Source organism: Budorcas taxicolor, chromosome 18 (assembly GCF_023091745.1).
Source record: "Budorcas taxicolor isolate Tak-1 chromosome 18, Takin1.1, whole genome shotgun sequence".
Taxonomy (NCBI): Eukaryota; Metazoa; Chordata; class Mammalia; order Artiodactyla; family Bovidae; genus Budorcas; species Budorcas taxicolor.
Window position 1 is genome coordinate 22608574 of NC_068927.1, and position 23640 is coordinate 22632213.

The 23640-nt window shown below is 38.0% G+C and overlaps 1 protein-coding gene across 1 annotated transcript in view; it reads right to left on the reverse strand.

Moving 5' to 3' along the window:
- Positions 1-23640, reverse strand: part of TOX3 (TOX high mobility group box family member 3) — a 119072-nt gene that overhangs the window by 13862 nt on the left and 81570 nt on the right. The window contains exons 2-3 of the mRNA XM_052656610.1: positions 17533-17598; positions 13084-13338 (exon numbers count right to left, since the gene is read on the reverse strand). Coding sequence (XP_052512570.1) covers positions 13084-13338; positions 17533-17598 — 321 coding nt within the window. The remainder of the gene's footprint in view (positions 1-13083; positions 13339-17532; positions 17599-23640) is intronic.

Sequence of the window (23640 nt, forward strand, 5' to 3'; positions counted from 1 at the left end):
TTGCCTGGAGAATCCCAGGGACAGGGGAGCCTGGTGGGTTGCTGTCTATGGGGTCGCACAGAGTTGGACACGACTGAAGCAACTTAGCAGCAGCACCAGCAGCAGCAAGTGAAAAACCAAGTTGCAAAACAGTTATAGAGTATAGGCCCCTCTTTGTTTTTGTTTTTTAAGTTAAGGGACTTCCGTGGTGATCCAGTAGATAAGAATCCACCTTCCAATGCAGGGGATGCAGGTTTGATCCCTAGTCAGGGAACTAAGATTCCACATATTTGCATCACAACTAGAGAGAACCTTGTCTGCAGCAAAGGAAGATCCCATATACTGTGACTAAGCCTGGAGGCAACCAAATAAATAAATATTTTTATAAAGTGTAAACAGTAGTTACATTATACTGGATTGGAGGGGTAAGGAAGGGAGCACCTTAGCTTTTCCCATTCACAAAAAACACAAAACAAAACAAATAAGACTAAAACACTCTAGTTAGGAAAATCTAAAACCAAGAGACAAAAACACTTAAAAGAGTCTGTGGCTAATTGTCAGGGTTTAATAGAAAATATACATATTTTCCATTAATAAGTTTTGAGTTATCACATTCCTATGTAATCCTGGAAAAAGGTGCTCCACATTTCAGAGCAACCCCAACTCTTTTTGTCTCACTAACAATATACTCCAAAAATACCACATTCTTGTAGGAGTCCTTCTACAGTCTGGTATCACAAAAGTGGGTTTCACGTTATCAGTGTGTCTTTATTTCTTTTTATTGGCACTCCTCACACATTTAGCTATTTCTCTTCAAAAATCTGAGGAGACTGTCCACTCTTCCATGTTCTTTTAAAGTCCTACCATAGCTTACTGATGTATTTCAGCCCGCCACAAGTGGGAATTATGCTATCTTTTTCTTAACTTTAGTCTCCAATTACATCTTTCAGAGGCTTTTCAGAGGTCCTTTCAGACTTCTTTAAATCTAACTATTTTAAAATATCTGCAGGCAACTCCAGAGTACTTTAATTCCAATGGTAAAATGACCAGTTAACTGGCATGGCCATGAAATATCAGGATATAATTTACACAGCCTTCTCAGTAACCAAGAAGTCACTTTGCTTTCTTTACTCCCATGCCCATGAACATCAGCACGTATAGACACTTGACAGGTGCATCCCAGATGTACAATATTTCAGAGGAATCTCATGCTTACACAGAAGGCCATGGGGTTAGATTTCTGGCTTTGTCCACTCTTCCTGAATTCCACCTGCAATTTGTGCATTTATGATGGACCTGGTTGCCTAAGAGATCCTGTTGACAAACAGCCAAGTTTCATGAACAAGGAACATTGCCTGTGTGTTTCTTTGGATCTGGGACCTGTGCTAAGCTTAGTATGCACTTTCCAATTCAATCCTCTAAATAACTTCCTGAATTAGATACTATTGTACCTCTTCTTGGATAAGAAGGATCCCCTAAGCCACAGAGGTCGCTGGGGTGATTGATTGATGGAGAAACCGTTCTCTAAGTCCCATGGAGAGAGGAGCCTGGCGGGCTACAGTCCATGGGGTGGCAAAAGAATTAGACTTGACTTGGCAACTGAACAACAACACAACTTAGCAACTGAACAATAACACAACTTAGCAACTGAACAACAACACAACAAAGGAGCCATGGTGCCACCACCGGTGGAAGCTTGTGCCAACAGAGTGAGAGCTGAATGGGCTCTGAACTCTGTACCATCACCACCCTCCTTTAACAAAAGCAACTCCATTTTTATCTGTTTTATATAAATTGAGACTCATTTCACAAAAAAAAGAGGGGGCTGGTTTCTGAATTGGGGACAGTGTGAAAACCACTCCCGAAGCATACTGGTGGCGGTGGGGCCAAGATCTTGCCAAAACTTAGAGCCATCCACATGGTCTTCAAATCCAAAAGACGCTGGCCCACCTTTCTTATCTCCCACAGGACCGTACACCAAGGACCTCTAAAATATTGTCAGGTAACCTGTGAACCACATAATCAATGCAACAAAATGTGCTAGCATCTACCATGGTCCTTTGTTATCTGATAACAACTTCCTATGTGTGAGGATTATAGTATAAGAAGATTAATGGTGAAAGTATCTCTTTAGAGAATCAAGTTCCCTTAGGGTCACCAATTATTAACAACCTCCTTGGGGAACCTGGTGATCCTTAACAGCTCCAATCATTTCCTATTTCAAAAAAGTAACCTTAAAAAAAACCTCCTGTGATCTTAGGATTTCCACTTAAGAAGAAAAAAGATATCAGCTCAGTTGAAAAGTATTTATTGAGCACTTACGATGTGGCAGGCCAGCAACGCCAATATACTAATGCTCATATCTTTCAAAACTAGAAAATTACCATGTGATTCTCTTAAACATGACTCTATTTAGACAAAATTTAGAATGGACTAATGAATTTATTAATACTATAAAAAAGTGTAGGCAAGAATAATTCATCTATATTCCTCCGAAATAGCTCACCATTTTTCCTAGTAGTAATGACACGACAGGGCTACCCTGCTGGTTCAGTCAGTAAAGAATCTGCCTGCAATGCAGGAGATGTGGGTTTGATTCCTGGGTTGGGAAGATCCCCTGGAGAAGGAAATGGCAGCTCACTCCAATATTTTCGCCTGGGAAATCCCATGGACAGAGGAGTCTGGTGGGCTACAGTCCATGGGGTCGCAAAATAGTCAGACATGAATTAGCGACTAACTCACCACCATCACCACCACCAATGACATGAGATGGAAATGTATAACCATGGATATAGCCCCAAGAAATTTAATGTGTTTTTGTAAATCATTAATCTTACTTATTAAAATTAAGCATTGAAACATTTACCAGTGATCACTGAAAGGCAAAGCAACTACTGGGTTATAAGAGATGCTATTATCACACCCAACAAGAAGGACTGAATGCTGGTGGCTTTTTTGACTCTTCATACAATTATGTTTTATATGGAGAGTTCACTTGTATTGTTTCCTAAATTGTTCATCATTGGAAAGCAACTCCTTCTTTCTTCTTATCTCACTTTGTCTTCTAACTGATAATATTAGATAAGAGTTTGTCAACCTCAGCAGTATTGACATTTTGGACTGGATAATTCTTTGTTTGGCAGATGCATCAAATCCTTTGCTTGCAATACATCTTGAGCATTGTAAATGCTTAATAGCATCTCTGGTCTCTACCCACTGGGTGCCAGTAACCTCCCCTCCCCTCCAAGCTGTGACATCCAAATGTCTCCAGACACAGCAAAGTTCCCTGATGGATAAAATCTGCAACGCCCCATTTGAAAATGATTTTATTAGAGAAATATAACAGAAATCATCTTTTTCTGAGGGAAGAGAAGGGGGTGTCCAAAATTAGTTTCTGTCTGTGAAAACAGAACATATGTGCATAAAAAAGATTCAAACTGTGATAAATATTGTGGAAAAATAAAGAGGCTATGCAAGAAAAAAAAAACTATTCAGGAAAGGGTAGCTATATGTGATTCGGCTAGTAGGCAAGGCCTCTCCAAGGTGACTTTTGAGCTGGTACCTGAAGAGTAAGAAGAAGTCCATCAGGCAATGAGGAAAAAGTATGTTTCAGCCAGAGGGAAGAGCATGTGCAAAGTCTGAGATGGGAGAAGGCTTGTCATGCTTGAGAAATGAGGAGGCCAGGAGAGGCAGAAGCGGGGTAGGCAAGGTGAACAGCAAGTGCAACAGGTTTGGGAAAGATGGGGATGAGCCAGATCAGGTGAGGTGAGAAAACTGGGGGATGCTCCCTGCAGAGGTAACCCACTGCGCTGAGTTGCAAAGGATGACTGGAAGCTAACAGAGCCAGAAAAGAGGGAAGAGCATTGTATGCAGAGAAGAACATGTACAAAGTCCCGTGGCATAAGGGAGCACGTGCGTGTGTGCTCGCTAAGTTGCATCCAACTCTTTGCGACCCTATGGACTACAGCCTATCAGGCTCCTCTGTCCAAAGGATTCTCCAGGCGAGAATGCTGGAGTGGGTTTCCATGCCCTCCTCCAAGGGAATCTTCCCAACTCGGGGATCAAACCCGCGTCTCTTAAATCTCCTGCACTGGCAGGCAGGTTCTTTACCACTAGCGCCACTTAGGAACCCCTAAGGAAGCACATGATGGATAAGTAAAGAAGAGGTCCATGTCACTGCCCAGGAAAAGCAAGGCTCACTGTGAAGCTGGAGAACAAGGAATGGCCGTAAGTAATGGGTCTATAATCCATTCTGGATTTTATTCACAATGAAGAAAGAAACCATTGAAAGTTTAAAAGCTTGGTACCTATTTAATGATGTCATTCATCCCAATAAATATTAACTGATTGTACTTCATGGGCAACCCATCAATTGTGGACAACTTGGATTTATTTATAAATAGTATTAAGAGCCTAACACCTCAACTTATTTTTTAATTGGTATGAACTTTTTATTTTTTGTAGAATGAAGCAATTTTTCATTTACTTTCTAATAAAAAGTAAAGTGAAAGACTCCCACTTGTGTCCAACTCTTTGCTACCCCATGAACTATACAGTCCATGGGATTCTCCAGGTCAGAATACTGGAGTAGGTAGAGTTTCCCTTCTCCAGGGGATCTTCCCAACCCAGAGATCAAACCCAGGTCTCCCACATTGCAGGCAGATTCTTTACCAGATGAGCCACAAGGGAAGCCCAAGAATATGGGAGTGGGTAGCCTATACCTTCTCCAGTGGATCTTCCCATCCCAGGAATTGAACCAGGGTCTCCTGCATTGCAGGTGGATGCTTTACCAACTGAGCTATCAAGGAAGCCATAAATTTTAATTTTCTGATAAAAGCTGAACTGTAAATCAATAAAATATATACCATAGCTCCTAAAAGCCCAGGCTGTTTTAGTTTATGATTTTTGTTTCTCATTAGTTATCTATATTTTGTATATGGTAGTGTATATATGTCAATCCCAATGTATCCCACACGCTCCCTCCTGCCCCTTGGTATCCATACATTTGTTCTCTATGTCTGGGTCTCTATTTCTGCTTTGCAAACAAGCTCATCTATAGCATTTTTCTAGATTCCACACATATGTGTCAGTATACGATATTTATTTTTCTCTTTCTGACTTCACTCTGTATGACAGTTTTTGTGTCCCTCTGTATGACGATTTTGTGCCTTTTTATGGCTGAGTGGTATTCCATTGTATACGTGTATCACATCTTCTTCATCCGTTCCTCTGTTGATGGACATGCTTCCATGTCCTGGCTATTGTAAATAGCGCCGCATTGAGCATGGGGGTGCATGTATCTTTTTGAATTTTGGTTTTCTCCGGGTATACGCCCAGGAGTGGGACTGCTGAGTCATATGGTAGCATGATTTGAAGAGTTCTCAAGCATTTGCAACCAGAGAAGATTATTCAGAATGGGCAGGTCACAGACCTCTTACAGGAAGCACACTGCCTTCTACTTGCCTATAAATGCAATTCAACCAAGTCTTTGGGCAATGATGCCTTGATGGTTTGTCTATGTCTTCATGGGCAGAGTGCTTAGCTGAGACTTGCTCCTCTCTCCACCTGATGAAAGAGCCTCTTCGTTGTTTGTTTTTTAAAAAGGAAACCAAGGAATGGATGTTTTGGGTAGCGGTTCCTTGTTTTCTTCAATCGCCTGAAATCCAGTCTATTAATGAACATTAACCATTGGAGCGAATGGCTAAACATCTGAATAATTTTATATTAAAAAGGACACTTTAGCTCGCTAGCATAAATTAGAAACTGGAATCACCATGATCATTGCAATGCCAGGTAAATACCAAGCAAAGCAAATAACAACACAGTCCATCTAAATATGGGGATCTACCTAAGATTTGGGGCCAGATTCTGCTTTCTCCTTTTGAAAAAGGATGAAAGAGAGATGCAAAAGACTAATTAGCCTCCAACTGAGGCTGCCTCCTTGATTTAATCAAGACTGAAAGAGGATGAAAAGTTGAAAAATGTCCCTACTGTGTAAATCACGATCGCATATTACCATGTCCGTACTTCCTAGAAGATATATGGGGTTTGAGGGGATGGGGAGGGGAATGGAAACAGTTTGTTCTTACTACCTTAGCCAAGAAAACTTTACTTCCTTTACATATTCAAATTTTTTCCACTCTTACTTTTAGGCCCATAAGGACCAGTCCTTCCATGAAGTCCTCTCAGAGTAAATTTCTCCTTCCTTCCCATGCCTGACATTTATCTTTGTGATACACACTTGGTGACACATAATCATACATACTCCTGTATTGCTTTCTTGTTTCTTTTACAAAGTAAAATATATTCAAATAGATTTTATAATTTTAAGTATCACACAGTATTCTATTTTATCGATTGTTATTCAGCACAATGGTGGTTACTTCCATCTCTGAAAGTAAGCCAAAGGATTTTATCAAAAGGAATTTTAAAAATTTAAGATGCAAATGTATTTAATGCATCTACCATCTGCATTTACAAACAAATATTCTCTGTAACAATTCAACCTTAGGTTTTCATAATACAGGAGAACATCTAGTTAAGAAGCAAACAGCCCAAACACATTAGCAAGTGTGACTAAATAAATTTTCACAATGTGTTATTTTAATCAATATTTCTTAAGAAATGGAGTAATTAAACAATTATTAGTAATAAAAATTGCTTTGTATTTATAAATATCAGAGAACTATAAATAGGAAATCCAATAATTTTAAGCTCAATTATTTATATTCTATAGCAATGTTAAAATTTTATTTGCAGATAAGCAATTAATCAATACTTAGGCATAACTAACGTATTCCTAACCCAAATAGAACCTCAAACAAATAAAGTTGTGCCAGATGCATACCAATGATAATTACAGACCTACATACCATAAACTTTATATTCATCAAAATATCTACACTGAAATAGATCATTTTTACTTAATAACTACTCTCAGGGTTATAATCAAACACACCTACACATGAAAGTTTTGTGAAAAACAGTCTTCCCCAAAGTTAATTAATAGTTTCTCAGCAAAATAAAAAAAGAGTTTATGATAAAACAATGGTATTTTCTCATACACCCTCTAACTCCTTTGTTTTACCAAGCAGTCAGCTCTATAATGATTTTATTTGATCCTAAATTAAAATTTTAAAGATTAATTCTATTTTTACAGCTGTTGATGTTTTAAATCCCCTTCCCCTCCATTTTTATTTAGCATTCAAAGTACGCTCTTAATAACCAATAAATATTACTTCTAGGTCTCAGGATGAACTAGTAGCAAACAAGACAGGCAAGGAGGGGAGGACAGGCCTTAAAAAGAAGGCCAAGCAAAGAAGACTGTTTCCTAAGGGCAACAAGGGCTGTGAATACAAGAAAGTGAGACAACAGAACAGGAGTAACTCTCACCCCTCTAAAAATTGTTTGAGGGCTTTCCCGGTGGTCCAGGGAGCCTTCCAGGTGGTGCAGTGGTAAAGAATCTGCCTGCCAATGCAGGAGATACAGAAGTCGTGAGTTCGATCCCTGGATCAGGAAGATTCCCTGGATCAGGAAGATCCCCTAGAGGAGGAAATGGCAACCCACTCCAGTATTCCTGCCTGGGAAATCTCATAGAGAGAGGAGCCTGGTGGGTTCCAGTCCATGGAGTCCCAGTCAGACACAAGTGAGCATGCACACACACTGGCGGGTCAGTGGTTAAGAATCCACGTTGCAATGCAAGCAAGTCCAGTTCAATCCTGGGTGCAGGAAGATCCCACATGCCACAGGGGAACTAAGCCCACGCACTGAAACTACTGAAGTCCTCACACCCTAGAGCCCATGCTCCGCAACAAGTGAAGCCACTGCGATGAGAAGCCTGCACGCTGCAGCTAGAGAGTAGACCCTGCTCTCGGCAAACTAGAGAAAGCCCATGAGCAGCAACAATGACTCAGTGCCACCAAAACTAAACTAAATGCATATATAAAAATTTGTAAAATGGTCTGTCTACTGTCCCTAACCCACAGGGAAGTACTGCCAATGCTATAAAAGATTATAACTGTAGATTATATGTTCAAAATGAGACACAGGGAAATAAATCATAGACTAACTTTTTAATAACATGTTTCCTTGAATGTGATAAACCAGCCAAGTCATCACAGGTTGCCCTTCACAACAGCTAATTGGGTTTAGTAGAAATTTGGAACATTCCCCTCCTTCAATACATGATCCTTTTAAAAACAAAAACATGATCCTAAAGTTAACCCAGCCTTAAAGAAAACACTGATGTTCAGGCTCAGCAGGTCCATAGAGCTATGTACAAAGCTATTTGCTCTACCAAGAAAGGCAGCTTGTAAGATGTCTGTGGCCTTGGTATTCTGAGCAGACAATTGTCAAGGTGTAATAACAGCTAAATTAAAGTTGACTCCGGACAACATGCCTCTATGAAGCGGTCATCAGACTCTGCATTTTGGTATTACATGGAAGAGACACTGCTAACCAAAAACTCAATTTATAAGTGATCAGTCTCTAATGATTAAGAATATATAGCACTTAGTAGGTGCTCAGTAAATGTGTGCTAGAGTTAATATGGTTTCAATTTTAGAAGTTGGACTTTTAAGAGATGGGTCCCACTGCATTCAAAATGAGTCATTTCGCTTATGTAAGACATGCCTTTTCTACTGTTAACTTATAACAAGAAAATGTTTCGACCATACTTGACCAAAAATTAACATTATTGAAGTAACTGTTCAATTTGTATGAGAAATTGTTGGTCCCCTCCAATGGCTAAATGGTAATCGTCCAGCGGAATTTAGCTTTGCCGCTTCTATCGACAATAGCAATGAACATGTCCATAACAATAATAAGGGCTTGTTTTAATAGAATGTTCCACGCATTAAACACATTAATGACCCATGAAATAACTGTTTTATCTGTAACACATTAAGCAACATTGCTAAAACAATATATTAATTGAAAGTCGGCTATTTCTCTTAAGATTTTGGAAAGTACAAAAATGACAAGAAAGTTATTTTGTGAAAATAAAAATAATCCAGAATTAGACCCATACTAAATAACTATATGAAAAATAAAAATTTCTAAAACAAGCCTGGTAATTTTAGAATTATTTTGATTCACTTCGATTTTTCTGATCAAAAATGATGTCTGCCTGGATGATGTCTTAAGAGCTTTATGAATATTTTAAAAGCTGCTACTTTTTCTTCTCTGTGTGCATATCTTCTATAGGACTCTTTTTCTCTCTTATTCTCTTTCTTTAACAGGTACAGAGACTACTATACTCAAATTTACCTCCCTTACTTCCACCATTTTCAATTTTCTAACACTATGTTTGATATTACCAGAGCACCAGGAGTATTTTCTATAAATATATGCTATCACAATTAAGTCCAAAGCAAATATCAAACAGAAAACATTGGTCCTTCAAACATGAAATAAAATGCACAAAGAACAAGTATATGAATTATCAGTGTGTTTTATAAATTCTCTTTGGGGGGCATCTAAAATATCAGACTAGAGACAATTATTTTACTGTCTGTTTCTTGGATATCAAAGAGAATTTTGAAATTCATCAAAGCTAACCTTCTGTTATGTACAACGGGCTAAGCTGAAAAGAATGTTAACAAGTTCAATTTTCATTCAATCAGCACTACTGCTCTCTGAAATGTTTCATTGCAGGAAAGAAATAAAAATAATCTATATGGTAATTATGAGGATGAATCCCCCAGTAACTTTCAGCTACATGAAAGGTCAGTTCTATTCAAGATATTTTATCAGTCCCCTGCACATACTCCTGTCCTGTCATTTTAAATCTGAACAGCATTTTATTTTCCCATTTACAGCTACCTGCAGAATTAAGTACTTAAGCCAAATAAGAAGAAAAAAAAAAAAAAGAAATGTTGAATGCTGGCAAAGGCTATAATAGCACAGAGATAAATCGTTCAGCTGCTCTCTCTCAAGCCTCTAGGGCTGCAGATTTTTCTTCTCCTGGTGCACTGTGGGTATTCAAAACTTGTTCAACATGATTTCATTTCATTTCAGGCACTGCCTGAGAAAACTAAATTACAGAATCAATCATACAGAAGGTCAGAGTGAGACTTCATTACAAGTATTGCATGCTTGCATGAATATCTTTCATTTATGACTGACCCAATATGTCACAATAGCTGTCTAGTAAAAATAATCCACTTTCTGAAATTGATGTACTACTGATGTCAATGCTACTCAGCAGGCTGGGCAGATTATAGAGAGGCGTTTAAAAAAAAAAAGAAACCCTTTGGAGCGCATGTTGTAGATTTTTAGGATTGCCATCTTTTGCAGATTAAAATAATTTCCAGATGATCATCTGAACTGACAATCATGCTTAGAGGTAAAAAGAATTTTTAACCAAACTATGACTGTTGATTTTGACTTGCCAACCACATCCTGTTTGAAAATACACATATCCACAACAAGCAAATCAAGGTTGTTCTTTGAAGTCACAAATGCATCAGATTTCAATTTTTTCAACAATTTGCTTTTGAATACCAGGGCATTATTTGCATATTTTGAAATGGGAATGCTAACCATTAGACTCTTTTTAATCCCCCTCTTTTCTTTTTTGTTCCTGCTTTCTGTTTTTAAAATATAACAGCAGAAATTTAAAGAAGATAAACATGTTGCCAACAAAATGCAGTTAATCAGTAATGTGACAAACTGTCACTCTCTAAAGGAAAACCAATGAAGCTCTGAAGAAAAGCTGGTTCAATACTACATAAACAAGCTGGCTTTTCTTCTTACATGATAGTCTTAATTTACCAGAGCAATTCTTAACTGACAGCCATACTCCTTTGGATAATAAAACTTCTGAGTTGCATAAGGTACGAAATAGCCAGTGCACACTGGGAAACTGAATGCATGATGTATAAAGTATTATTTATTATTTTTCTGGTGACCTTCCTGAGGGAAATCTCCGAGGAGCTGCTGTGGAGCATTACGATGTCGCCAGCCACCTCGGTACCCGGAGGGAAATGTAGAAGAACCTTGACATAACCTATTTTTAACCATGCCTCTGGCGATTCTGAATTCAAGTTTATAGGTGAACATGTCAGGTAGTACATAGAACAAAGCCAACGACACATTGTATTCATCGTAATTCTGTCCTGGTACATTTTATTTTTTCCAACATTTGTGATTTAAAATCCCATGACATTTCTTCAAGGTGAAATTCTACTCGAATTTTCAACAAGATTAGTTTGTTTCCAGGCAAAATAAATATCATTCAGGTTCAGCAGAACTTCAGAAAGGCACCAATAAATGCGATGAAGTCCACGTAAACACTATGACAACCGTTTGCACTTACCTAAAGGACTTCTACTTTTAAAAATCAATGAAATAATTCAACTGCGTGAGTGATTAGCAATACATTACAGAAGGAGCATTAAAAATTGAGTCCTCTCTCCCAACGCCACTCCGTGAAAGCATTGTTCTTTAAGTGTATGTGAATATCATAATTATTTTATGATTCCATCTTTAGTTCTTTCCAATATAGTAAATTCAATTGACCATGAAATGAAATTTCATAGTCAAAATGCCTCCTTTACACTTTTTTATAGCAGCAATAACAGTTTTATAGCTTTAAGGCAAGGTAATTCATCAGATGTTTAATTTAAAGGCAGATTCTTATATTATTAATAAATATTTACCAATTTAATAAAGCACACATTTTAGCATGCATTATATGGTCTTTTAACTATTTCCCTAACTTAAATGAGCCTCGCTGAGCGTCTATGAATAATGGTGAACCCTGGGCAAACTCCCTTGGCAACTAAACACCCTTTTTATTTTTATTATTTTCCAGGCACAACATTGCAAGGCTGATTGTAGAGAAACAGAGGACAGAACCCTCCCTTCCAGTGTCAAAGGGACAAAAATGCAAGAAAGTCCACAGGAAACAATTATTTGAGATGGCGAGGAACATTTATGAATACTTAATGACCATTTCCCGACTGCTCCTTGCACTCTTTTCTGGCAAAAAAGTAAAAATAAAAACCCTGATGTTCAGCTCAAACACAAAAGATCACAGGCAAAGAAAATTATGTTGCTGCAATCCTATTTGGGAAAGTCCTCTTCTATTTCAGAGAGCACACTGAATCTTTGCACTGCTAATCCACTACATATTTTGCAATCATCTGCCGTTATCTGGGGAATTAACAATGAAACCAATAAACATCACTGGCATGGTCATAATGTGCAGAGAAATATGTAAACAAGCAACAGGATTTGTTTTTTGTTATACCAACACATCTGTTTCATTTTATCAGGGTTTAAGAAAAAAAAAAAAAGCCCTATAAACTATTAATCTTGTTTTAAAACGTCTGCTTCGTGCTTCACCTAGATAGACACCCAATGCCTTATATACCATGGTAGGGAAAAAGACAGCCCCAGCAGAAGAGTTTAAAATACTTAAGTAGATTTACTCTGGTGATTGCTAACTATAATTGCACACCAAGAAACACAGAACCAAAATTATTGCATTAGTAATTTTGGCTCTCTGGAGTGCCTTATTTGATGTTTACAACAATAAATAACACAATTAGGTATATTTCACAAAATAACCCACTTTATACTTTCCTCTGCTGGTTATAAACAATTATTCTTTTTCCCTTTCTCTGTATCACAGTTTGATATTTCATTTCAGGTAGGAGCAAATCACATATCACAAACCTGATGCTTTAATCCAACAAACGCAAAAGACCTGGGCCCTGGTAAGGGCTCCCTTCTTAAAAAACTCTCCTGGGCAAACTTTTCAACTCAAGGACATACCTTTGTTAAACCAAAAGCAAGGGAAAACTGGCTGCTTTCAAACCAATGAGTCAGACTTCTTTAAAAAATCAATTCAAACCAGAGGATCTTGTGGGGTCCTCCTTTTTCAAGACAACCAACCCAATGCCATCTTGTCCAACACCAGTGACTGCTCCACTATGTGCTTTTAAATGGCACCAGGAGGAACAATCTGCATGTCCACCAGTAGACATGTCCACCAGTAGACAGGCACGAGCATGTTTCAGAACATGGGCTCTCAGATCTGTACCCTGCGAAATTCAAACGATAAGTAAAACACTTTCAAGCAGTAAATTTGCTGCCTACCATATGCAACCCACTGCTATGAAGCACGCCATCTTGTTCCACGAGATTTCTTGAGATTGTTATGGAAGGAAGATCCAGGCTTTGAGGGGGAAACTGGGGTGTGAATTCACTTCCTTGGGAAGGCAACGGATCGCTGAGGCCTTGAAAGGGCAGGAGGACGTCAGGCATGCCCAGGGCAGGATCCGACTCTGGAGGTGGCGTGATGGGGGGTATTTCAAACTCCTCATCCCCAAGGCTTGGTGTATGGAATGTCTGCTAAAAGGAAACAAAATACAGATATCTTCATATTCTGTTCCTAGATCTTATTTCTCCTTGGAGGGAAAAAGAACTATGTCACATGAAAACACTACATAGCTAGACCAAATATTTATTTCTCAAATGAAAACATCTTAAACACAGATTTCCATATATAAAGTTTTGCTGATCATTCTGATTAAAGATTTAAGTCTCATTATCATATGGTTTTAATGGAGTATCAGTATTAACAGTTTTTTAATGCGTACTTAATTAGCAACATCTGTCTTTGTTGTTAGTTGGAGCACCAGCGACATTAGATTTGGCTATATAACAAATTGCCACTTTATTGATATGTTAGTGAAACAGCTCAAATGCTTACATTATCCACATGCTTCATCAAATGCTGACGATTTTGTGGAGCGCACACACAACATTAATCCAGAAGTGAACATAACACATATTTACTTTCTGCCACAACATATAAAACAAGTGATGCCAAATGTATGGTTTGCTTTTTAAAGTTTCCTTATTGGTATATTCTCAAGTGTAATACCTGCTTCTATGGAAGTTGTTACTGTTTGTAATAAAGCATTTTATATAAGGATGATCAGAGCATATATATCTAGGGCTTTTATTTAAACAAAAAGGAGAATTTTCTTTTACAGGAAGATTTTTGATTTGTATTTATTGGAACACTTCTCTTCCAGTCTTCAATTTTAAAAGGCCATAGAAGGAGCATAGAGATATATTGATAGAAATGTACTAATTCCATGGATATTACTCAAGTACTTACTTTTATTTCTCAAGACCTAAGTAAATAATGCATACTTTTTTCAGTGCTACTTAGACCCTTAAAAATAGAATTTTCACATAGGACCTTGGGGTATAAATTAGAGCTGCCTGCTGAACCCCAAGAACCATCTTTCTTAAAATAGAACTTTGATTTTGTGGGAAGAGGGGTCAATGTCTAGAATATTCTTTTTGGTAGGGTGAAGCAGTTAAGATACTTTTTATTTCCAGCTCAGAGGGTCAACATTATAGTTCATTTATTATTAATAGTATTTTTTGAAGAATGAATTGGTGCAAGATAATTTGAATCTACTGTAATTGGTTAAGAAAACTAATTAAGAGCTGAAAATCATCCTTCTTCAAGCCATCAATGATGATGTAACTTAATAACCATTTGAAAGAAAATAGAAACAAACCCAAGGGGAGAAACACACACACACACACACCCCATTTCTTGTCTATAGAACCTGTCAACTGCTATTTGTATCTCACCAGAAATACAGAAGTCACAAGCTATGGGTGTCCATGCCTGGGCAACTGAACATCTTGAGTTTCTCCGCAGATTCAGTAGATGCAAAACATGAGGGTACAACTGCACATTTGAAAGCTAGAGTGAAATATTAGATTTTCTGACATATTGATTCCAAGAACGACTCCCCAAAGATGTCAGTTTCCGACTGCGGTACCCCGAGTTCTCAAACACAAAGGATGAATTGGCCACAAGCGTGGCTGGCTAATGAATGTAACCCTATGGCTGCATTTGCTGTTATTTTGGCACTAATGTGGTCTAGTAACAGATGCAACTGTAATTTGTGACTCATTTGCTACCCCATTACTGCTTAATGAAATCTAACATATCACATTAACAATACGGATAAACACTCATTCTTGATATGTGGCATTTGGCTGTTTTCATTACCACTGTAATTAACACTTGAAATATTATTTCAATAAATATTTAAAGTACTTTTAAAATGGTCAGGGTAATCATGACACAGACAGAAAACATAAAGCAAATGTGTGAATTTCAAACTCAGAGCATCCTGGTCCCCATAGTGTTATCTACTGGGCGATATCTATGGGAAGTTTCAGGCACAATTTTGACTTCACAGCATCAAACCTAAAGTCTTCCTGAATGAGTTTGCACTCATTAAAATGTTAAAAAACCAAATAAATTTACTTTTAACGCTTTTAATGAAATGATTGGGAAATTAGGCACATACTATAATGTAGTATATTAACGTTAACTTGGGCTTTATTTTTTGCTCAAGAAAAGATGTACAGTGAAATCATCACATAGGATTATTTTTTAAACTTGGACATAAAACATGTCTTTTGCTAGGCAGTTAAAATTAAGGAGATTTTCATTTTTATTTTTGTTAAGGTATAAAGAGATCTTACATATAATATGTCCCTCCAGTATATTTTTTAAAGAAATTAATTTTGACCTAGAATTCAATATATTACAGTTTCATAATCTAATAAAACAATGCCATAACACTATATTATATAACTAAGAAAATGCTAAAACCTTAAATGACTTTTAAAGAGAGGTAACCCATGAAATATAAAGTTAAACATTCCTTAGAGAAAAGAGTAATCAAAGCACTGGTTATCTGAGATAATAAAAATAACCAAGTATGGCAGCAACCAAAAAAAGACATTGACTTCTGCAACTACGCCATATGACCAATATCAGATTAATCAGAGTTTATATAATTACTTTTTACAGATATTGACTTTCCAGTGTTTACCTTGTACATGTTAAAGTAGTATGTACATGGTTAAATACCATCTGTACTGAAATGTTCAAAACATTTGTTCCTTTTGATAAAAATGCAAATCTGGAGAACTGTTGTATCAACATATAACAGCCAATGTCTGACACGGTGAATTATCACAGCTGGAATTAAATTGTCTCTGAACAGCTGCTGGCACTAGAGCTTTCATCAATGTTTGATTCAAATGTAGGGAAAAAAATCCTACAGAATGAAACATCATGTTGTCCTTACAGATGGGGTTTGTGCTCATTATCACAAACAACACAGCAGCCAGTGCCAAACAATATTCCCTTATCTAGGCAGTCTTCTTGGTTAGAGAGATGGCGGTCACTGCAAAAATGATTCATCTACGGATACCCTTAATTCTTGATTCCCCACTTTCTCTACTAATTTTGCCAAGTTCATTTCTTCCATACCACTTGCCTCCCTGTAACGGAGATCATTTACGAAGCCATTATGATTTTCATTCTCTGGGGTCAAGCTGGTTCAGTTTCCTATATTTGAATGTATTTGGAAAATGAAGAGTTTTTATTATGGGTATTGCAAGAGGAAATGTTCCATTTGGACCAATTTCACTTCTGCTTGGTTTTGTTTCGTTAAATCTCACACAGTCTACCACTTTCAGGAAAACATTTCTTGATCTAATCAAGATGGAGGTTTTTCTGGAGGGCAGACCAGTGAGACCAGGGAGCAGCTCTGAGTCACAGAGTAAGGAATGCAGTGAAAACAGCAACAAAAATATGTTCATTCCACATGCACTGATGACCTTCACACAATCTCATGGTTTCCCACCATGGTGCTGCCTTTTGATTCCATCCCTCTATTTTCCTAGCCCTGACAGAGTCTTGGAGCATGCTCATACACTCATTCATTCATGAGCACAGGTGGTGCTAGAGGTAAAGAACCCGCCTGCTAATGCAAGAGACATAAGAGACGCAGGTTCAATCCCTGGGTTGGGAAGATCCCCTGGAGAAGGAAATGGCAACCCACTCCAGTACTCTTGCCTGGAGAATTCCATGGACAGGGTAGCCTGGCAGGTCAGTTCATGCGGTCTGCAAAGACTTGGACGCAACTGAAGCAACTTAGCAGGCAATATGTGCACAGCACTGTACTCAACTGTGGGAAGCTAACAAAAAAACACTCATTTTACATCACACCCACTGAAGACCCAAGAAATCATGATACCATTCTGCCACATCATTCCCAAACCATGGCAACTTAATGAAATTATTCCCAGAGCTGTGTGAAGCTTAAATATTTTCTGTTAGAAATGCCTTTCATCCTAGTTTCCAAAATAACCCCTATCTGCTTAGATACCAATATAGTTTGGATAGTCTCTCTTTTCTTATATATTTATTTCTGTTTGCACCTATATATTTTTTCATCAAGAGGTGTGTGTGTGTGTGTGTGTGTGTGTGTGTGAATTACTAACACTTGTAACAGCCTACGGACGAGTGATAAAGACTTGTCAGGTTATTTTCTCTTCCAATAGGTTTTTCTCATTTCTCCTCCAAAGTTGTTACCTCGTGCCATGTAAGAGCGAGAGTGAGATAAATTCAATACTTGGCTTTTCCCTTCAAGCCTTTTAAACGATCTAAATAACACACAAAACATGAACAGACACATTAAGACAGACACCTACCTCGCTGGCTGCAAAGAAAGCGTTGTTTGCCTCAGCCATATTCATGTAGTTATTGTTATTTCCAAACTGAAAGAAAACACATTGTTTTATGTTAATATGCCGTGTCATAAAGCATGCTGGGGATTTACTCAGTGCTCAGATGGGATCTGGAAAGAACGTTGGTGCGATGAGATAAAAGGGTGGTCTGACTCAGACCAAGTGTGAAGTGTGACAGGTTTCAGAGCACTATGCTATATTCTGTCAGCTGACTCCCTCAGAAAATAGAGCATCGAGTTAAGCTTACGTGATAATTCTAGAAAATAGTGTTGTTTCTCATTAAGACTAACAGCAAAGGAGACTACGGTAAACATTTGGCCAACTGGTCACTAGTGGGTGTTGTTTACCGAACTGGCATTTGTCAGAGGTTAGCAGGAAAAGAGTTTCCAGGAAAATCACCTTGACACATTTTTAAAGCATGTTGGGACTTCATAGCTTACTTTTCAAGAACAAATGTCACAAGTGTAGGTAGATTAAAATGTGAATTAAATTGAATAGAATTCAGTTCCTAGGACTCAAATTCTATTTTCCCCTGAATAGGGTGTGGCATGAATATAAATAAATAAGACTAAAGAATATCTATTAAACCTTCAAATAGAGTTTAAAACGATATCTGTATCCATCGGTGCTGTTGAAAATAGTGGTATTTAATCTCTCAGTATAACATTAAGTGCAAAGAGGTTTAAAAAATAAGCAGGATCCCATGAACACAGCAATTTTTATTTAATTCCCTAACACAATAGCCCATTCAGACCATCACAAATAAGACTGTATCAGCATTTCAGACATAAGCTCTTTCCTTCCAGAGACCTGTTATCAAAATGTAAAACTTGGATTTTGGCAGAAATGCATTTTCAGGTTCAGATGGTCTAAGAAGGCACATTTTTGTTGCTTTAAACATTTCTGTTATCAGTCTGGCAATGTAGAGAGGTTCTGGGAACAAAATTATCTGGAGCTATATTATTTTCACGATTTTTAAATGGTTAAAGAACGCCCTTCTTTTTATAAAGTGTATTATTTCTTCCCTTTCATGCATCAAATAACACATAGGTTTGGTCTCCAAAGGGTGAAATGTATATCCATTCTCTATTATAAATACAGCCAGTAATTATTTAAAGTAAAAGGCACAATTTTCCCAAGGAGATAGGTAGACAGATAGATACAAAGATTGATAAAGACAGAGAATAAATATAAATACAGACATACAGATATGAAAAACCCACAATGAACCCACAAATCCTCCTCTCAATATACCCCCAAACACTTATTTCTGAGGGGCTCTCATCCTCCAACTCTGAACCTGTAGGATTCGTGCACAGAAGCGGGATTGACACGCTCTACTTTATCATGTCAGGGATCCAAGACCTAAGCAGGATTTATACGGAAGGCTCTAATGGTTCCAGAACGCTGTTACAGTCTACAGAAGCAAAATCCCACCCGGTAAACCGACACCTAAATACATTCTCACACAAGGAGCCCTCAGATTCATTTGGATAAGTATCTTTATGAGGATTTCTGAAAGATGTACTTGTTAGCGCTTAAGAAAGCCCTTTCTCTAGCTTTTCTGAAGGCATGTGATATCGAAAACACGTGGTGATGGGTTCACAGATGTCTACTTATCTCCGAATTCATCAAGTTGTATACATTAAATATGGACAGGTTTTTTTGTATGTCTATGGTACCTCAATAAAGTGTTTCAAAAATAATTTTAAAATTAAAAAAAAAACACATGAGCGGGTGCATGCACACACACATATATTCTGCGCATCCCCCCTCCACCCGCCCATTTTTCCACAATGCGAAATACACGCAAGAGAAGGGACAGGAATTTCTGTTGAATGAAGGATTTTAGAATTAAGATCTCAGGCCTCCATCTCAAATGTTCTTTTTAGGGTATTTATGAGAGCTTGGATCACGATGTATATTCCGTGTACCAACCCTGGCTCCCAAGCTACTGACAACAGCCTGTATCACAGCTTTACTGTTATTTAAATGTAGGTTTTGTTGGGGAATTAGAAATCCATTTAAAGCAAACAGCTCATTATCAGAGAGTTGGTTTTTTTTTTAAGATTAAACTCACTTATTATCTAATAGCACCTAAAACAACAAAGAAAAATAAAATGGCTATTAAACGAAGGGCTTAAACAATTCAAAAAACAAATTAAGCTTAGAGTGAAATAAGAACTGGGTTAGAAATCCTCTTCTGAACAGTTAGTATGCGAATGTAATTACTGAAGAAACTACAGCTAATCAGCTGTGAATTGTATCCATTAATTAGTATTTGCCCTGGAGAAATGAGAAAAATCAGTAACAACGCAGGCACGATGGTGCGTTGATGAGCCACGGGATGGCCCCACCGTGGTTACTCAAGCAGGTGGCTCCAGTGGTCCACGTAATTTGAAAAGCTCTCACCTGAAGTACTGAGCTGGCATTACAAAGCACTCCTTGCATATCTTTTGTATCTATATAAGGCCTTAATGAATGGCTTTTAATTTGGAAACACTTGGTGATCAGGCGGGAAGAGTTATAAATCATTTCAAATGGAAGCGAAGGTTTCTATTCTGTTTGGGGTAAAAATATCTCCTCTGGTTTGGAACTGGAGGGTACTCAGAAGGAAAAAAAAAAAAAAAAACAGGATGTCCAGCTAAATTTCCCTTTCAAATATACCACTGTATTTAAAATGGATAACCAACAAAGCCCTACTGTATAGAACAGGGAACCTCTGCCCAGTGTTGTGGGGCAGGCTGGATGGAAGGGGGCCTTGGGAGAGAATGGATCCGTGTCTCTTTGCTGTTCACCTGAAACTATCACAACATTGTTAGTCAGCTATTCTTCAATTTGGGCTTCCCTGGTGGCTCAGTGGTAAAGAATCTACCTGTCAATGCAAGAGATGTGGGTTCGATCCCTGGGTGGGAAAGATCCCCTAGAGAAGGAAATGGCAATCCACTCCAGAGTTCTTGCCTGGGAAATGCTATGGACAAAGAGGCCTGGTGGGCTACAGTCCATAGGGTCACAAAAAAGTAGGACGTGACTAAACAGCAACTCCAATATAAAATAAAAATGAAAAAAAATCCACTTTATTTTATTATAATTACGCCCCATGCAGTATTTGGGGTATACTTATGCTAATAAACTGTTTATCTATGGGGATTCGAATTTAACTGCAGGTTGTATGTGTTTATTTGCTAAATCTGGCTACCCTCATGCGCTGATGGACCTGACAAGGAAGAACAGGATCCCCTGGTCACTGGCTTTACCTTATCAAGTAATGCTAGCTTAATTTTATTTTCTTTTAAAACATGACCTCTGGATTTTGTTGTGCTTCTTTTGTGTAAGAACAAATCTGATTCTGAGAGGAAAAAGTGATCATTTGGGGCAGATCTATAATATAATGACCTCAGAACAATTAACTTCAACTGAATTGTGTACAATTAGATTTACATTCTAAGGACAGTGACATCCGCAAACACATTGTATTACAAAAACTCTAGGTCCACAAGGGAAGGGGCCTTGACTGTGCTCACCGCTGTCTGCCTGAACTAACAACAATGCCTGGCATATTATAAGCCCTCCAATATTTGTGGAAGGGAGGGTGATCATATTTTAATTTCAGTGTATCATAATCACCCATCTGAAGGAGAATAATTTTACCCCTTAGTTTTTTATGATGATAATGATAATAAAGGCTTACCCAGGGAAGTCCTCTACATACATAATTAATATTTCATTTCACTTTCCAGAGTGGGGCCAAATGTAATTTATTTTCCCAACAAACAGAGAAATAAAATTACTACCCCTACTTTACAGAGGAATACACTGAGGCTTCTAGCGAGTCAGGAAACTTGCCCCAAACCCAGATACAAGCAGTAAAGTCTGACATCCCTCCTGCCTCATACTTGCCTGCTCAGTTGCTCAGTTGTGTCTGACTCTTTGCAACCCCACGGACTATAGGCTCCTCTGTTCGTGAGATTTCCCAGGCAAGAATACTGGAGTGGGTTGCCATTTCCTTCTCCAGGGGATCTTCCCAATGCAGGGATCAAACTTGCATCTCTTGCATCTCCTGCATTGGCAGGCAGATTCTTTACCACTGAGCCATCAGGGAAGCCCCTCCTGCCTCATAATCTGTATCAATTACATTCCAATTGCAGCAAAAACTTGAATATTTCACTTAGTGATCAATTTCAGAACTTCATTTTTAATGATCTTACTTAAAGCTTAAATTTCCCAGAGGGTAACTCATTTACTAAGTCTAGTAAAATGCACTTCAGGAAAAGTATTTCAAAAACCAGTAAATTTGGGAAAGGCTGTGGATCACCGCCCTCTCTTGGATGAGTCACAGGGCTCCCTGTAACACTGAAGATTGTGAGATGTCCTGCAGTTCACTCTTATTTATATGTTTATTTATGTGTTTACAATGTGTAAGACATGAGACAAAATGATGGAAAAGATGACAAGGTTCCTATTTGGATGGAGCTGACATTTTTCTTTGAGAGCTAGTAAACCCAGTCCCACATAAACTGGCTGTGGAACACTTCATTTTCCCCCCACAACACCCTGTGGGAACACACTCTAGACACCTTGTTCCAAATCCTTTATTGATAATACTGTCTTATTTTCCCCTGAATCCATCTTATAATAACTAATATCCTAACTTTGCACCATGGTAAAGTTTAGGTATTTTACTAATCAATATGTATTTCTGAATTTGACATTCTAAGTCAAGATGGTTAGGCAACACTGACTCAATGGATATGAATTTGAGCAAACTCCAGGAGATAGTGGAGGACCGAGGAGCCTGGCGTGCTGCAGTCCATGGGGTCACAAAGTTGGACACAACTTAGCAACTAAACAGGAACAGCAACAAGTCACCTTAATTTGGTCAATTTCCAAACTTTCTCAGCGGTAACTCTTCACTAATGTTCCTTCCAAGATCTTCTACTCGGTGATACAAAGTTCTTCTATGTGATTTCAAGAGTCAAAACAAAATATGTCAAATAAATTAAATGAACCTGTAGGTAAAACAGAGTTAACTACTCCAAACAGCATTTAAACATGTTATGAAAGAAACAGGCTAATTTAACTGTTTTAAAGACCTCATCTGTGTGGGGAAATGGTCACTGTGAGTCAGGGGCATTTATGAGGTGTGCTGGTGATGATCAGTCCTTTCCAATTTGATAGGCTCTAATAGGTGGGATATAATTATAAAACAGAACTAAATTACTCGGCATGTCAAACTTCTCTATCTTAATAATTTCACAAAAGAACATCTTCATTGTACTTGGAGGTAGATTTGCTTTTGCTGCTTGATGAGTAATTATAGCTTCAGCAAATACAATTTATGAAGAACATCAACTGAAAAGGAGCATTGCAATATTTTTTTAAAAAATTATTAAAGACCATCGTGTTCATGGCCTGACTAACCATGTGAAGTGCCAAAGCAAATTAATGGAGATTGTTAAGTCTCGCTCATCCAGCAAAAGGCTTGGAAGACAGTGGAACAGCAGACAATAACCCATCTGTAGTCACAAGACGAAGACTTCAGCCTGATGAGTCCACACAACATCATTCTCACTGAAATTATTTTGACACCCATGTGAAGAATTGTATAGGCTTCTAATAAAGCAGCATTAACTACAGGGTATCAAACAGCTAAATGGCACAAATGTAATCCTAAAAAAAAAAAGCCATAATCCTTGGAATTCTCTTTTCTTTTTTCCCATTAGATTTGTTAGCAGACACCATCCAATTTGATGCCTCAGTAAGGACATCTGTCAAGTTGCTTACACAAATGAACTGTGCCATCATGGACCAAGTGTGCCAAGCACGGTCACGTGATGGAGAAGGCTGCACTGCTAAGTCCACACACTTGCGAAGGCTCTGTTAACTATCCCGTGGAAAAGAACTTGCCAGGGATCATCAAGATTTAACCATTGTCAGCAGTGGTAATCTGTCTTTCGAAAGCCCAAAATGGCGAATGATAATACTGATGGTGATCAGGGGTAAATCTGGAGCATCACTCCAGGAAACAAAGAGTGGCTTTGTCAAAAAAGTCAGTCTTTACCAAAGGTTAGG